Below are 15,457 nucleotides of genomic sequence, written 5' to 3' on the forward strand. Positions count from 1 at the left end.
TAGCAACTTCTGTTTTGGGGGCTCCTCCTAACATGCCAGCCCATTTCCCCATGGTATAGTCTTCTAGGGGTTGCATATACATCTCTTTGCTGCAGCCTTCCTGGCTCTGTCTCTGGCTTCACCTCTCCCCTGGTTCCCAATCTGTACACCTGATAATGATCAAATATGTCCTCAGGGTTCCATGAGTACAGCAATCGCAGTTTCTGAAACCCAGAGTTGCTGCAGGTTTCTGGTAATATTAGCCTCTGGGTTCTAGCTCCTTTTCCACCCACCAGTGACCCTTGCCTCAGTTCATGACTTCCCTTCCTCTTTCCTGGACTGCAGTAATTCTCTCTCATCTGGTTTCCCTGCTTCCAGTCTCTCCCAACACAAATTCATCCATCTAAAATAGACTTTCTAAAATAAATCTGATCATGTCACCACTGTGCTTAAAACTGTTCCATGGCTTCCCATTACCTCTTAGAAAAAGGTGTATGGCATAGAGTAGACAGGCTTTGGGCCCTTGCCTCAGCCTCCTTGCCCTCTATCAGGTCAGCTTGGCAGTGAGGTACCTGCCACATGTCTGTTGTTTTTGTTTAAGTTTTACTTATTTAAGTAATCCCGACATGGGGCTTGAACTCACAACCCCGAAATCAGGAGTCTCAAGCTCTTCCAACTGAGCCAGCCAGGCACCCCTATTCACAGCTTTTTAATTGAATATTTTCAAACATACAGAAATGATGAAAGAGTAAGATAGTGAATACTTGGATACCATCCACCTAGAGTCATTAAGGCAAAAATATTAGCATCATCCTTAACTCCTCTCTCACATACCTTATGTTCTATTCATTAACAATTCCTTTAGGTTCTTCTTTCAGAATATATCCAAAATCCAAATACTTCTCACCACCTCCTTTTCTGTGTCCCGTCCAAGCCAGCACCTCTGACCATTACTTTTAGCTTCGTCCAGGCTCCCTGCTTCCTCCTTGCTCCCTACAGTGCTGTTAACTCACTATGTCACTCTCCTGCTCAAAACCCCAGAAAGGCAGGGCACCTGGGTGGTGCAGTCAGTTGAGTGTCGGCCTCTTGGTTTTGGCTCAGGTCATGGTCTCAGGGTCCTATGGTGGGGCCTCGCATTGGGTTCCGCTCTCAGCATGGAGTCCACTTGAGTTTCTCTCTCCCTCTCTCTTCCCCTCCCTCCCCCCCACGCTCTAGCACATGCACTCTCTCAAATAAATAAATCTTTAAAAACAAACAAACAAACAAACAAACCCAGAATGGCTTCTGTCTCCCATCTTCTTCAGAGGAGAGGCTGATGTCCTCATAGTGGCACACAAAGCCTGTTTAATGTGCCAGTATTATCTCATGTCTTTACCTGCTACTTCTTCCTCTCCCTCACTCTGCTATAGCCACAAAGGCCTCTCTGTGGTTCCTCAAACAGGCAAGGCACAGCCCATCTCAGGGCTTTTGCATTTTCTTTTCCTCTGCTTCTTAGGTCCCTCACCCTCCACCCTATATCTTTGGACAGGACTCACTCCCTCACCTCCTCAGTGAAACCTTCCCTTACCTACTTAAAACTGCCTATCACTCACCTGCTCTCTCCCATACTCTCTAACCCTCTTTCCAGGTTTTTCTCCAAAGCAGTTATCACCATTTGATACACTATGCAGTTTTCACTTATTTATCTTTGTTATGCTCTGTAAGCTCCACATGGACAGGAACCCGAGTGCTGAGCTACCAGCTATGCCTCCAGCACCTGGAAGGGCGTCTGGAACATAGCAGAGCGCTGTTGGCCTCAGTGGAGTGACTGGAGGAATGGGAGCCCAGATTAGAAAACATTCAAGTCCGGGAAGACTTCCTGGAGGAGTAAATCTAACCGCCCGCTCTCCCAAACACGGCCCAGAGGGTATGGAGGCCAGCTCCGCTTCCTCGAACCACGCCTGTCGGGGGCGGGGCCTCGACCGGAAGCCGCCCTCCCCAGCGGAAGCCGGACCCCGCAGCCTGTGCCCTCCTCCCAACCTGTCTCCGGCTCTTGCCCCGCCCACCCGAAAGTGGGTGAAAGGTCGGCGCTGCAGGCACTGTGGCTGGGGCTGTGGAGCAGGACGGGTTCGGAACAGACCGACACAGTGCCGGTGAGGTGGACCGACGGGCCATGGCAGGCGAAGCGAAGCCCATCAGCCCGCTCAAGAACCTGCTGGCCGGCGGCTTTGGCGGCATGTGCCTGGTATTTGTGGGGCACCCGCTGGACACCGTCAAGGTGCGAGGTGGCTGGGGCGCCGGCTGGAGGGAGGAGGCCCGAGAGGGGCGCAGACAGTAGCCTCTCCCACGAGGCGCAGCCCGGGATAGAAGCGGGGCCCGTGGGACTTTACATGAGAAGTCTAGGGAATCTCCCTTTCACTCTTTTCGAGGATCGGGGGAGGGGGGTGGGGGGAAGCGCAGAGAGAGCAGCATCTAACCGTCCATCAAGGGCTCTGATTTAAAGTTCTCTGTCCGGCAGAGTCAGTCTCCTGACCCTGCGCCACTTCTCTGGGGATAGGAAAGAAAAGGCGCCTCCTCAAAGCTCTGATATCAGCAAACTTATAACATTATCAGCAGGATTGAAACAGGTCACCTGTTAAAGCCCTCCTCAGAAAGAGAGCTAGGCAGAGGCGCAGTTATTCTAGAGATGTCTTTTGACATTCTCTGGGCCCGCATCACCATCTCCTCATTTTGCCCGCTGGGGGTTGGCCATCTTCAGCCTGTCACCTCCGGTTAACCTGACAGCCTCTGGTGGGAGGTGATGATAACCTCAGAGATGTAGTCCCTTCCAAGGAAAGCAAGTGACTGATTTTGCCCAGGGCCAGGATTATCCTCACAACTCCCACATGAGGAAGCCATAATCAAACAGGCTCTGGGAAGGAGGAAACTCACCAGGACCAGTTCCCTGGTTTTCCTCACATTCTGCCTCAATTCTTCCCACTTTTAGCACTTTTAGCAAGGCCTGCCTGGAGACCAAAGTCCATGCCCTGCGACTTAGCATTCGAAACTTTATCTGAGTTTTCTAACCTTACTTCTGGACACACATTTGGAGGAAATTGACAGATCATGTCCAGGGTGAGCCTGTGGGGAGCAGACATAAGTCTTTCAGAGTGGGAAGTCTGTGTAGGGGATTTATTAGAATATTGGTTGGGTTTCTTCCCCAGGAGATTGCTCTGGGGACATTTCCTCTTGCAGGTTTGGGCAGCAACCTCTTTGCTGCCGTTCATCTGGGAGAAGAGTCGGAGTCATTCTACGGGAAGGTCAGGTTTAAAACAACCAGGCTGGTTAGGGCATTGTGAAACATAAAATCAGATGTTTATTCAGCTGATGGTAAATGCTGTGTGTGTTAGCGCTTCCCAGAAAGTGGCCGTTTTAGGCAGCACTGTCCAGTAAGAGAGAAGTGTCTGGTCTCTCATCCTACTCTTGAGCCATGTAGCCAGACATCTTGTTAGTTCCAGGCATTTGGGACCTCTCTTGAGACAAAACAAAACCCTTCTTGGCTGCTTTACACAAATGTTGCTCTTAACTTCTATATCCTCTTGCCCTTCCTCCCCACAGATGTGACTTTCAGGAAGGGCCCAGTGATCTCTGTACTGAAGTGTAAATGACTGAAAATGTTCCTGGCACTTTTATCAGCCAGAAAGCCTCTTTTAAGCTTAAACAAAACCACAAATTGCTGATTGCAGGCCTTTTGACCTCAGAGAGCCACATGGGCTCCAGTCAAAGCCTGGTCTAGGAGCGCCTTCAAAGGTCCAAGGTCACTAGTTACAGCCTAAGACGGAGTTGGAGCTTGGAAAGGCTGTATGGCAGGTGGCTAAGGGCTGGCTGAGTTCTGACTGGAGAAGTAGAAAAACCCAGACATTCTGGGCCTGGGGAGGGCAAGAGTGAAGGCAGATACAGGCTTGACAGTGGGAGTCAGGCTGTAAAATAACATCAACCATGGGGTACTTTTTTTTTTTTTTTAAAGATTTTATTTATTTGACAGAGAGAGACACAGTGAGAGAGGGAACACAGGCAGGGGGAGTGGGAGAGGGAGAAGCAGGCCCCCTGCTGAGCAAGGAGCCCGATGTGGGGCTCGATCCCAGGACTCTGGGATCATGATCTGAGCTGAAGGCAGATGCTTAACTGACTGAGCCACCCAGGCGCCCCAACCATGGGGTACTTTAATGTTCTTGCTGGCTTGGATGGCCAATGTCATGATGGGACAAGGATGAGATTTACACAAAATAACAGAAAGGGATCAACAGTTTTGGTCCACTTCTCCCTCCCTACCAAGCGAGGGAGGTTGTGTCTGACCATGGAGGATCTGAAAGCCAATATAAGGGATTTTAGATATAAAGCAGTGGGAGCCTCTGGACATTTCTACTGTTCTGTCCTATAAACTCAGATTTGCATGTCCTCTCCATTGCCTAGAGAGTGATTCCTTATTGTGACATGTGAGGCCCTAACAAATATGAGAATAAGAGATTCTAAAGAAACAGAGGAACAGCATGCTGCAAATGGTGTTTTGAAAAAGTTAGTGTGATAACAATCTGAGAAGGACTTGGAAGCAGAAGAACTCTGAGCAGGAAAAACAGCCAGGAAATAGACTGCAGAAGTAACTGAGTATATCAGTTATCTATTGCAGTATAACAACTTACCCCAAAACTTAGTGATATGAAACAACAGCAGTCATTAACTCTCACAGTCTTTGTGAGGCAGGATTTTGGGGGCAGCTTAGGCAGATAGTCTGGCTCAGGGTGACTTGTGAGGTTGCAGATATTGGCTGGGATCCAGAATGTGTAAAGAACTCTTATAACTCAATGCAAAGACAAATAGCCCAATTAAAAAATGGGCAAAGGACTTAATATTCAGTAAATATTAGGCAAATTTATAGAGACAGAAAGTAGATAACTGATTGCCAAGAGCTGATTGGAAAGAGGAATGGGGAGTAACTACTAATGGTGTGGTGTTTCTTTTTGGGGTGATGAAAATGTTCTAAATTGATTTTAAGGAAGGTTGCACAATTCAAAATACTAAAAACCATTGAATTGTGCCCTTTAGAAGGGTGAATTTTTGGTATGTAAATTATATCTTAATGAAGCCATTAAAAAAAAGTACTGAACCAGGCTGCCTGGCTGGCTTAGTTGGTAGAGCATGTGACTTTTTTTTTTTAGGATTTTATTTATTTGAGAGAGAGAGAGAGAGAGAGTGCTCCAACACAAGCAGGGGGAGGGGCAGAGGTATAGAGGGAGAGAAGCAGACTCCCCACTGAGTGGGGAGCCTGATGCGGGGCTTGATCCCAGGACCCTGAGATCATGACCTGAGCCGAAATCAAGAATCAGAGAGTATGTCACTCTGGATTTTGGGGTCATGAGTTTGACTACCACGTTGGGTGTAGAGATTACTTTAAAAAAAAAAAAGGTACTGGACCAAAGACAGTGCACCTCCCCCCCATAATAGGTGTTGTTTGGGACTGCAGTCATCTGAAGGATTGGTTTCCATGTGGTTCATTCACTTGCTGGCACGTTCCTGCTGGCTGTGTCAGGAGGCCTTCTTTCCTCCACACATGGCCTCTCTAGGCTGCTTGCGTGTCCTCATGACATGGTGGCTGACTTCCCCCAAAGCAGATAACCTGCGATAGAGACAGGCAGAACCTGGCCTTTTTATCACCTAGCCTTGGAAGTCATATAGTATCAATACCACCACACTCTACTTGATAGAAGTGAGTTCACTGAGTCTGGTCCACATTTAAGGGGAATGAATTAGGACTGACCTTTGAAGGGGACAGAGCATCAAAGAATTAGTGGACATAATTGAAAATCGTTTACAACTTGCTCTGGGAGAGAACTGAGAGAGAGAGAGGAAGAAATTAGGATTCTGGAAGAATCTCGAAGGACCACTTTAACAGACTTGGTGCCCATGTCAAGAGCAACAGGAAGTAGTCGGAGGTGATGCTATGGTTTCAAATTCTGAGAAAGAGGATGGCTAGGTGGCTCTGGCACAAAGGGCACATTCTTTTTTTTTTTTTATTTGACAGACACACAGTGAGTGAGGGAACACAAGCACGGGGAGTGGGAGAGGGGGAAGCAGGCTTCCCGCTGAGCGGGGAGCCCGATGCGGGGCTCGATCCCAGGACCCTGGGATCATGACCTGAGTCGAAGGCAGATGCTTAACGACTGAGCTACCCAGGAAAGGGCACATTCTTTAGGAGGGTGAGATTCCAGAGGTGATTTGAGTAGGGAGATCTTCTCCAGGCAGTTGGAAATGTAGCCCTAAAGATGGGAAAGAAGGTCTGGAGATGACCAAGTGATAGTCATCACTGAGTAGAAGCTGAAGCCTTGCAGTCTGAGTTTTCTGAAAGGGATTGTGGACCAGTTGGGTAGGGCGCTAAGCCTTGAAGAATGCCTGGAGTAGAAAAGGGGATAAAGAAGGGAGGTTTCAAGAAGACATAGTTTGAAGCATTGGATATACCAAAAGGCCGAGAAGGATGAGAACCAAGAAAAGTAGGATTAAATCCACCTTACTCCAGAATGCCTCTGTGGAGTGCCTTACCTAACCACAAGCATGCCACCACAGATGGAAGGCGCGGGGGTGGCAGGAGCTGGAGCTTTGCATCAGCCAGGCCTTATTACTGGCACTAAACCCAGTCTTCTCATCTGTAAGCTGGGAATACCTATCCCATTGGGTCCCTGTGGGATCCATTAGGTAAGAAATAAATGGAAGTAACTGGATGAGGGGGAAAAAAAGCATGCTACTCATGACCTGTGAGTGCAGACTTTGGATAAACTGGAAGAAAGAGAAGTCTGAATCTAGCAGGCTAAGTGAATGCCGAAGACACGTACACAGGCACAGCTTTCTCTGTTCAGAGTCTGGAAGGAAGTTCTCTTTCTGGGAGTTGACTGTATTTTCACTTCTGTTTTCAGGTCCGACTGCAGACACAGCCCCCGAGTTTGCCTGGACAGCCTCCCATGTATTCTGGGACCTTCGACTGCTTCCGGAAGACTCTTGTTAGAGAGGTATGGTATCCAAGTGCTGGGCACTCCTCCTACTCAGAGGACTACATTCACAGAGCTGGTTTGTTATCCCCCTGGGGGAGAGAGTGACTTTCTGCTGGAGGGCTAGCGCATAGCTGCTGCTGTCTCATTGTGCTGTCCTGTGCCCTCCTGTTGTGGCGCTGGAGTCTTTGATAGTTCCAGCCACTGTTTTATATGGAAGACTGAAGCTAATAAAATCGTTCTCTCATTTGGAAGGCAGAATTAGCCCAGAGGGAATTGGTGGGGAGTAATTAGAGATGTGAAATGGAAGAAAATACAAATCTGGATCAGTCGGTTCAATAGAGGTCAGTGTCACAAGTTCACGTAAAGTCTCTGGGTGCCTGGCTGGCTCACTTGGTGGAGCATGTGATTCTTGAACTCACAGTCATGAATTCAAGCCCTACGCTGGGCATACTTAAAAAAAAAGAGAAAGAAAGAAAAGAGAAAAGAAAAGGAAAAAAATGTAGTCATAAAGAAGTTCATATAGGGGCGCCTGGGTGGCTCTGCCTGCCTCTCTGCCTACTTGTTCTCTCTCTCTATCTCTCTGTCAAATAAATAAATAAAATCTTAAAAAAAAAAAAAAAGTTCATGTAAAATCTAGAGGAAAAGTCAGCCAGTCTGAGGAACAGTGAGAGAAGCCAGTGGGTCTTCAAACCCCTAGACAAAGACACTAAATTTGTTTGGGGTTATTGAATTACATAATAACTTTTCAGGTATTTCTTAGAGTGAAAACATGAGATTTTATTTATTTATATTTTTATTTTTAAAGATTTTATTTATTTATTTGAGAGAGAGTACACGTGAGAGAGCACAAGCTGGGGGAGCAGCAGAGGGAGAGGGAGAAGCAGGCTCCCTGCTGAGCAGGGAGCCCGATGTGGGGCTCAATCCCAGGATCCTGGGATTATGATCCGAACAGAAGGCAGATGCTTAACTGAGTGAGCCACCGAGGTGCCCCTATTTATTTATTTATTTTTAAAGGTTTTATTTATTTATTTGAAAGAGAGAGAGAGAAAGCACCTGAGCAGGGGAGGGGGGAGGGGAGGAGCAGAGGGAGAGAGATAAGCAGACTCCCTGCTGAGCAGGGATCCTGGCTTGATCCCAGGACCCTGGGATCATGATGAGCCAAAGGCAGACATTTAACTGACTGAGCCACCCAGGCACCCCTGAAAACATAGGATTTTATTTATTTTATTTTATTTTTAAGATTTATTTATTTATTTGAGAGAGAGAGAGCATGAGAGGGGGAGAGTCAGAGGGAGAAGCAGACTCCCCGCTGAGCAGGGAGCCCGATGCGGGACTCGATCCCAGGACTCCAGGATCATGACCTGAGCTGAAGGCAGTCGCTTAACCAACTGAGCCACCCAGGCGCCCGAAAACACAGGATTTTAAAAAAGTTTTTTTACTAGTGATATTTATTACTCACTTCATTAGTACATATGTTAAAAGACCTTGTTGAGAACTTTTCCTTTGCTTCCTAAAATATAACTCTCATAAAAATACTCTATTAAACATACAGTCCTTATTAAATGTAGAGAAACTGAGAAGTAGATGTCACCCAGATAAAGAGGGGATGCTGGTTAAGTGATTGGCTCATCCTTGGGGGAGAAGTTGTTCCCAGGGTTCCTGTAGGACCCATGCCTGAGGTGGTGCTGCCTTTTCTTCTGTGCTGCCCAGAGCAGAACCTGACCAGTGTCTGACTGAGGCTTTAGGCTTTGGGTCTGCTCAGAGTCCTCTGCCCTAGAGGAAGAGAGGCAGGATTATATGCGTCTTGTCAACAGACACTGAGTACATGGTTAGCGGCTTGGCAGTGTGCTGGGTCCTGGGGGCTTGGTGAGAATGGCTTGTATAAACCCAATTCCCCGCAGAGTTGAATAGGCTTCCTTAGTCCATATGTGTGCATGTCCCAGCTTTGCTGTGCAGACTGAGCTCTCCGCTTTCTAAAGCTCCCAGAGGTCTTGGTGCTGCATGGAAGTGGGTGGGTGGGCCAGCATAGTGGAAGGAAGGCTAGTGGAGTTGTCAGGAGGCATGGGCTTAGCCCCTTAGGACTTGGGCATCCTTCTCAGCCCAGGCAGGGAGCTGTGGGCTTTGGAAGGATTTTGTCACATGCTGCTTTTGTAGATCCTCCTCAGAACCTTCTTTTTCCCCTTCATTCTTTCCAGTTTACTGCCTTTGCACTTTGTCGTCAAGAGAGTCTGCTTACAGCCTGTGGCAATGTTAGACCTTTGCAGGATCCAGGAGTGCTGACTGGTACAACTGGCCCCTTTAGAAGGCTGGTTGTGAATGCCCAGAGTCTGCAGAGAGACAGGTCCTTCAGCCTGTGTCTGTGGACCCTCCCAGTGTGTAGCACCACCCTGTTTCTCCTGAAGCTCTCTCTCTCTTTTTAAAAGATTTTATTTATTTGAAGAGAGCGTGTGTGAGCACGAGCCAGGGTGGGGGGTGAGCAGAGGGAAAGGGACAAGCTGACTTTGTGCTGAGCGTGAGCCCAATGCAGAGCTCAATTTCAAGACCCTGGGATTAGGACCTGAGCTGAAGTCAATGGACTGAGACACCCAGGCACCCGACCTGCAGCTCTCTCTTAAGGAACAGCTTTTTTTTTTTTTTTTTTTCAGATTTTATTTATTTATTTGAGAGAAAGCAAGAGCACAAACAGGAGCAAGGGGAGGGGGAGAGGGAAAGGCAGACTCCCCACTGAGCAGGGAGCCCAATGTGGGGCTCAGTCCCAGGACCCTGGAATCATGACCTGAGCCAAAGGCAGACACTTAACCAACTGAGCCACCCAGGTGCCCCAAGGAACAGTTTTAATATATTTTTTAAGATTTTATCCATTTATTGAGAGAGAGTGAGTGAGCATGAGTGTGTGTGAGTGTGCACAAGTGCACAAGCTGGGGGAGGGGCAGAGGGAAAGGGAGAGGGAATCCCAAGCAAACTCTGAGCTGAGTGTGGATCTCACGACCCTGAGACCATGACCCAAGCAAAACCTAGATCCGGATGCCCAATTGACTGAGCCACCCAGATGCCCTTTTAGTTTTGTTTTTAAAATTATTCCCTATTGGGGCGCCTGGGTGGCTTAGTTCATTGCCCTGCTTGTTCGCTCTCTCACTATCTCTCTCTCTCAAATAAATAAATAAAATCTTTAAAAAATTATTCCTTATGTTGTATTGAAGTGATACAAGCACTTGGGTTTGTTATTAAAAGGCTTGTAACAAAGTAGCAAAGTGATTTATTCCCCCTTCTCCAGAGGCAGCTGTTTTTAGCTCTTCCAGTTTGTGCTGTTTCTACCTAAATAATATATATTTACTACTATATTTTATACATCCTTACATGTTTTAGCTTCCGGTTTGTGGTAGATGATTTTAAGTCTTACATTCCTTTATCCCTTCTTTCTGCCCTGCCCATATAATTTTATCATATTTTGTGGTTTAATCCAATTCACTGTTTTCATGATTACAACTTCATATGTTTTTTCCTGTTAAGTAACTAATGTACTCTGAGGTACATTTTATTTCTTGTGTGACTGTTTTACTTGAGGTTGGGTTAGTAATTGTGTCAGTTTCTTTTGCTTATGTTTCTTTGAATTGCTGTCTCTGTTACCCTGTATCTGAAAAGCTCTGTGGCGTACCTTTCTGTTTGGTTTTCCACACTGCCAAAACAGTTAAATCTGTTGTTCCACTGTGAGTTGTTCTGCTTTGTTTTTCTCGGAAACATCCCTTCTGGAGTCCTCCATCCTCATACTCCCATGTGGACTGGCTTCTTTCTAGACTGACAGTACTCAATGCCATCTTGGAAACCCCATTCAGCTCTCTTGTGCTGAACCCTTGGTCTCCTGGGTCCCAAATCTTCCTCTTCCCTGGTTTGCTAACCTTGTATGGTTGGGATATCTATCTGTCTATTTATTGGCTACTACAAAGTTGATTTTATCACCAAACTGTATGAGTGGAAATTGATGTGCGGTCTTAATATTGTTTCTAACAATAAAACCCCCACGTCTTAATACTTGGAAAATACAAAAACTTCTTAGTTACCTGTCGTCTCACTCCAAGGAAGTCAGATCACATCGTACATCTTGTTTTTTAGCCTGCTTTTTTAGTGGTCTCTAAGTAGACCTAGTAGTCTCTTCTCATGTTACAATGTGATTTAATAGCTGTGATAGTCCATTTATGGAATTCCCATCGTTTGTCTTGTTAGTGTCCTATTTGGGAGTTTTTTGGTTTATTCCAAAATTTTGGGAGCTTATGATTGCCTGCTGTCATTCTCTTTTTACATCTCTGAGTATTTTCTTAGAATAAATTTCTCGACAGAATTTCCTGATGAAAGAGTATGCTGCATATTGCCAGATTGTCTTCCAGAATGAAAGCTGTTTCCAGTTTCTTCCGTGGTGTATAAGAGGACAACTATTTCTGGGGTTTTCTTCCTATTTAAAGCTCTCTTTGCTTGGAGAAGAGGTGAAGGAAGCCACAGGTTAGAGGACACACTACTTCCCCGTTTCAGCGGTATGAAGTGTAGTTGTGTCTATAAACAGCTTCTGCTTCTATGATTCCTTGCAGGGCATCACGGGGCTATATCGGGGCATGGCTGCCCCCATCATTGGGGTCACCCCTATGTTCGCCGTGTGCTTCTTTGGGTTTGGTTTGGGGAAGAAACTACAACAGAAATGCCCAGAGGATGTGCTTAGGTAAGTACTTACAAGCCTGGAGCACTTGAAGCTGTTCTGCCTGGTAATGTGACATGGGTTAAAGGAAAAAATCTCAGCAGATAGGGGGTGGCTGTCCTCCTGGGCCCCTAACACTGACTCCTGGTTGCTCCACATGAGGGAGGGACTTGAGTTTCTTTTGCCCTGTGAACCAAAAGGAAAAAGAAAACAACCCAAAGCCCTCCCCCCTCCTCCCTATCAGACTGTCATAATTTCTTCTGTGAAGTAGTTTCTTACTAGGGGTATTAGTAATACCAACCCCATAGCATTGGGAGGTCTGAATGCTACAATGTGTATAAAATACCATGAACAGTTCCTGGTGCTGCAGTAAAGACAGAGGCAACCTTGTTTTCCATCACCTGGTTGGGAAAAGGGAAGGTCTCAACTTTTGTTTTACATCATTTTTATCATATGATTATAATTATTTCAGATACTGGTTTCTCTGTTTAGTGCAATAAATTAGTGTATTTTCTTTTCATAAACTTTAAGAAGTTGGATTTGGGTATGAAGAGGCACATGAGTCAGGATTATAGCTCAGAATTTACAAAGTAGTTAATAAAAACAGGTCAATTTTTTAAAAATTAAACATTTTTTAACTTTTTTAAAAAAGATTTTGTTTATTTGTTTGAGGGAGAGAGTGAGAGAGAGACAGCATGAGAGGGGGGTAGGCTCAGAGTGAGAAGCAGACTCCTTGCTGAGCAGGTCGGCTCTTTGGGATCATGACCTGAGCCGAAGGCAGACACTTAACCAGCTGAGCCACCCAGGCATTTTTTAACTTTTAATTGAAATATAGTTGATGTATAATATTAGTTTCAGGTGTCTAACATAGTAATTCAACAATTATACACATGATGAAGTGCTCCCGATGCTAAGTGTAGTCACCATCTGCTACCATACAAAGTTGTTATAGTATTATTGACTATATTATATTCCCTGTGCTGTACTTTTCATCAGACCAGCTTCTTGGGATGCAGGGGAATTCTGAATGGAAACGTGGGATAGCAAGGTGGCTCAGTCTGAGACTTGCAAGGTGACAACTCCTGGGAGGAGTTACAGGCAGCACTGAACCCCCAGAGGCTTAGCCAGGCTTGAGATCCAGGAGCTCAAAGGAGGAAGCCCAGGGTGCTATGTGGTTGTTTTCTGTCACTACTTCAGGCCACAGCATGCTGAGTAAGGGTCTAGGACGTAGATACAGATGCTTGTAATATGAAACTATTTCTGGAGTCCTTGTGACCGTTGAATGTGCCCAGCTTCTGTAAATAGCCACAGGTGGCCACAAATGTGGACATGTATGGGGTCCTTTTGAAGTTGTGTTTGACTGTTGGTAGTCCAAATATCTCATGGACACATGTCCTCTCTGAGCACCTGGTCTTCTAGCTCATGTGCCAGTTCCTACCTATACCAGGACCATGCACTAAAACCTCCAGTGGGGTCATTGTTAGTACTTTGGCCTGTGGCTTGTATTCCCTGTACAATCACATCAGTGTACAAAGAAACAGCCTTCCTGCTTGAGCAAAGGTCAAGATACTCGGGACCCCACTCCTATAATCTTGCCATGTTCTAAATTCTGAACATCAGCCCTGCCATGTTCCCCTCCCTGCAGTGGTATTTAGGGATAGTGTGGAAATGAGTGCTACCACGACCGTGGAGTGGATGCCCAAGAGGTCCAGACTCACAAATGCCAACCTGGGGTGGGGTGGGAGGTGGCAGAATGGGCCAGGCAGCCATAGAGTGTCTACAGAGTACCCCGTGCACACACAGAGACCCCATTCAGAGGAAAGTCCTTACTCCCAGGAGATGGGGGTGTGCCTAACCTGGGGTATGGGCATCCCAAAGAACAGTTGGTCTCATGAGGGGAAGTTCAGTTGCAGAGAGGGCTCCTCTTGGGGATAGTAGTGTGAACTGAGCCTGTGAATGAGGCCATGCATGAAAGCAACTCTCTTGACTGTTAGACAGTCAACCTGTGTGGTAGACTTATCTGCCTGAGGTATATGTGTGGGCCCTGCCTGGGATGAGAATATGGAAAAAACAGGGCTGTTGAAACTGATGCCCTGCCTGGAGAGAAGAACCTGCAGTAGATGTCTCCATACCCCTGTTTGACATCTACTCTCCAGATCTTGGGCTCCTTGTTGGGTGGGGCCTGCCTGAAGGCTCAGCTCGCAGAGGCTTGGGGTCAGGAGGGGCCTGAGGCTCTGGAAAGTAACTGAAGATTTTTAGCAACATTTTTTAAATTGTGGGGGCTCTGTTGAAAAACTAATTATGGCTTTGTGCTCCATTGCCTGCTGGCCACCCTTGTATTACCAATCTCAGAAAGAAAAGGAGATGCTAGGGGTACCACAGAGAGCGGGGTGGTATAGATGCCTGGAGCCTCAGACTCCTCCGAATACTCGGTGTGGTTCATTCTTTGAGGGCCAGGGTGAGGGTCTGTATCTCTGGCCACTGGGGGACCATTCCCTGCACAAGAGGGCCACAGAACCCATCATGCCTGTCTGGGTACCATCCCTGTCTGGGCCTTTCTCAGCATCTTAGTCCTTGCAACTGTCCTGGCTGCCCCTCAGCCCGTGGAGGTGGCCACAGCTGTCTCCACCAGCCGTGATGCTGTCCTGCTTGTGTCTTGGCTTAAAATGTTCTCAGGACCTTGGTGGTCCAGAGGAAGTGAGATTGGAGGGGAACCGGGGTCAACTGAGACCCAGATCTTGAGTTAGAGGCTTTTTTCCACAACCCTGAATTTCACAAATGGGGAAGCAAGGCTCAGTGAAGCCTAAAAACTTGTCCATAGTCATCGTGCATGGCAGGCCCAGGGGAGGGAACTGTGTCTCACTATAAAGCTGCTCCCGTGGGTGAGGCCATCTGAGTGTGCAGGTAGCCTTCTTGACCAAGCTCATATTGCTCTTGGCACTGAGAATATACCTAGAACTTGGCTTTTGTGCAAAATATGACTTATTTCTGCTGGGCTTCTGCCTAGTCCAAGTGCTTCTTTTTTTCTTTTCTTTTTAATTTAAATTCAAGTTAGTTAACATAGAGTGTAGTATTGGTTTAAAGCAATAGAATTTAGTAATTCATTACTTACATATAATACCCAGTGCTCATTCCAGCAAGTGCCCTCCTTAATGCCCATCACCCATTTAGGGCATCCCCCAACCCTCAGTGCTTATTTTTTCTTAAAAAGTCATCCTCTTTGCTGGGATCACCTCTGTTCTGGGTGGTTAGTCACAGGTGCTTGCCTCTGGTTTTTGTTTTCAATACAGTTACCCCCAAATATTTGCAGCTGGGATGTTATCTGGTGTATTCACCACAGGAATTATGACCCCTGGAGAACGGATCAAGTGCTTGTTACAGGTAAGGATGGGATCTGGGCTGGGGGGGATGTGATCTGGGGGGAGGTGGCTAGCCTTTTCCGTTCAGTATGCAATTTTGTGTGGATGTTTATGTCCTTTCACCCTTTATAAAGGCTTCAGGTCAGGTGTGCAAAACAGTTTCAAGGTTTTCAGGAACATGGAAGCAGTCGTAGTAGAATCGAGAACCAGGACAGTATAACAAACCAACCAAAATGTCACACCTGTGACGTGTCATTCCAGACTTATCCACTCTTATTAACAGCTACTTCAGGAACTCTGAAAGGTGAGTCATGTCTCTTCAGAGGTGGAAGGGAGGCTGCTTCGGCCCATTGTATCTTATGTCTGTACCAGTTGCCCAAAGGCTCAGTGCCCTTGGAGTCCCTAGCTCTTTCACAGGCCCAGGGCGTGAACTGGCT

The 15,457-nt window shown here is 46.7% G+C and overlaps 1 protein-coding gene across 1 annotated transcript in view; it reads left to right on the forward strand.

The window, feature by feature from the left end:
* The first annotated feature begins 1,972 nt into the window (after positions 1 to 1,972).
* SLC25A20 (solute carrier family 25 member 20) overlaps positions 1,973 to 15,457 on the forward strand; it is a 28,254-nt gene continuing 14,769 nt past the window's right edge. Inside the window, exons 1-4 of the mRNA XM_021687037.1 lie at positions 1,973 to 2,236; positions 6,903 to 6,995; positions 11,558 to 11,685; positions 14,952 to 15,042. Coding sequence (XP_021542712.1) covers positions 2,132 to 2,236; positions 6,903 to 6,995; positions 11,558 to 11,685; positions 14,952 to 15,042 — 417 coding nt within the window. The 5' untranslated portion in view covers positions 1,973 to 2,131. The remainder of the gene's footprint in view (positions 2,237 to 6,902; positions 6,996 to 11,557; positions 11,686 to 14,951; positions 15,043 to 15,457) is intronic.

The sequence above is a fragment of the Neomonachus schauinslandi genome, chromosome 1, assembly GCF_002201575.2.
Source record: "Neomonachus schauinslandi chromosome 1, ASM220157v2, whole genome shotgun sequence".
NCBI lineage: Eukaryota > Metazoa > Chordata > Mammalia > Carnivora > Phocidae > Neomonachus > Neomonachus schauinslandi.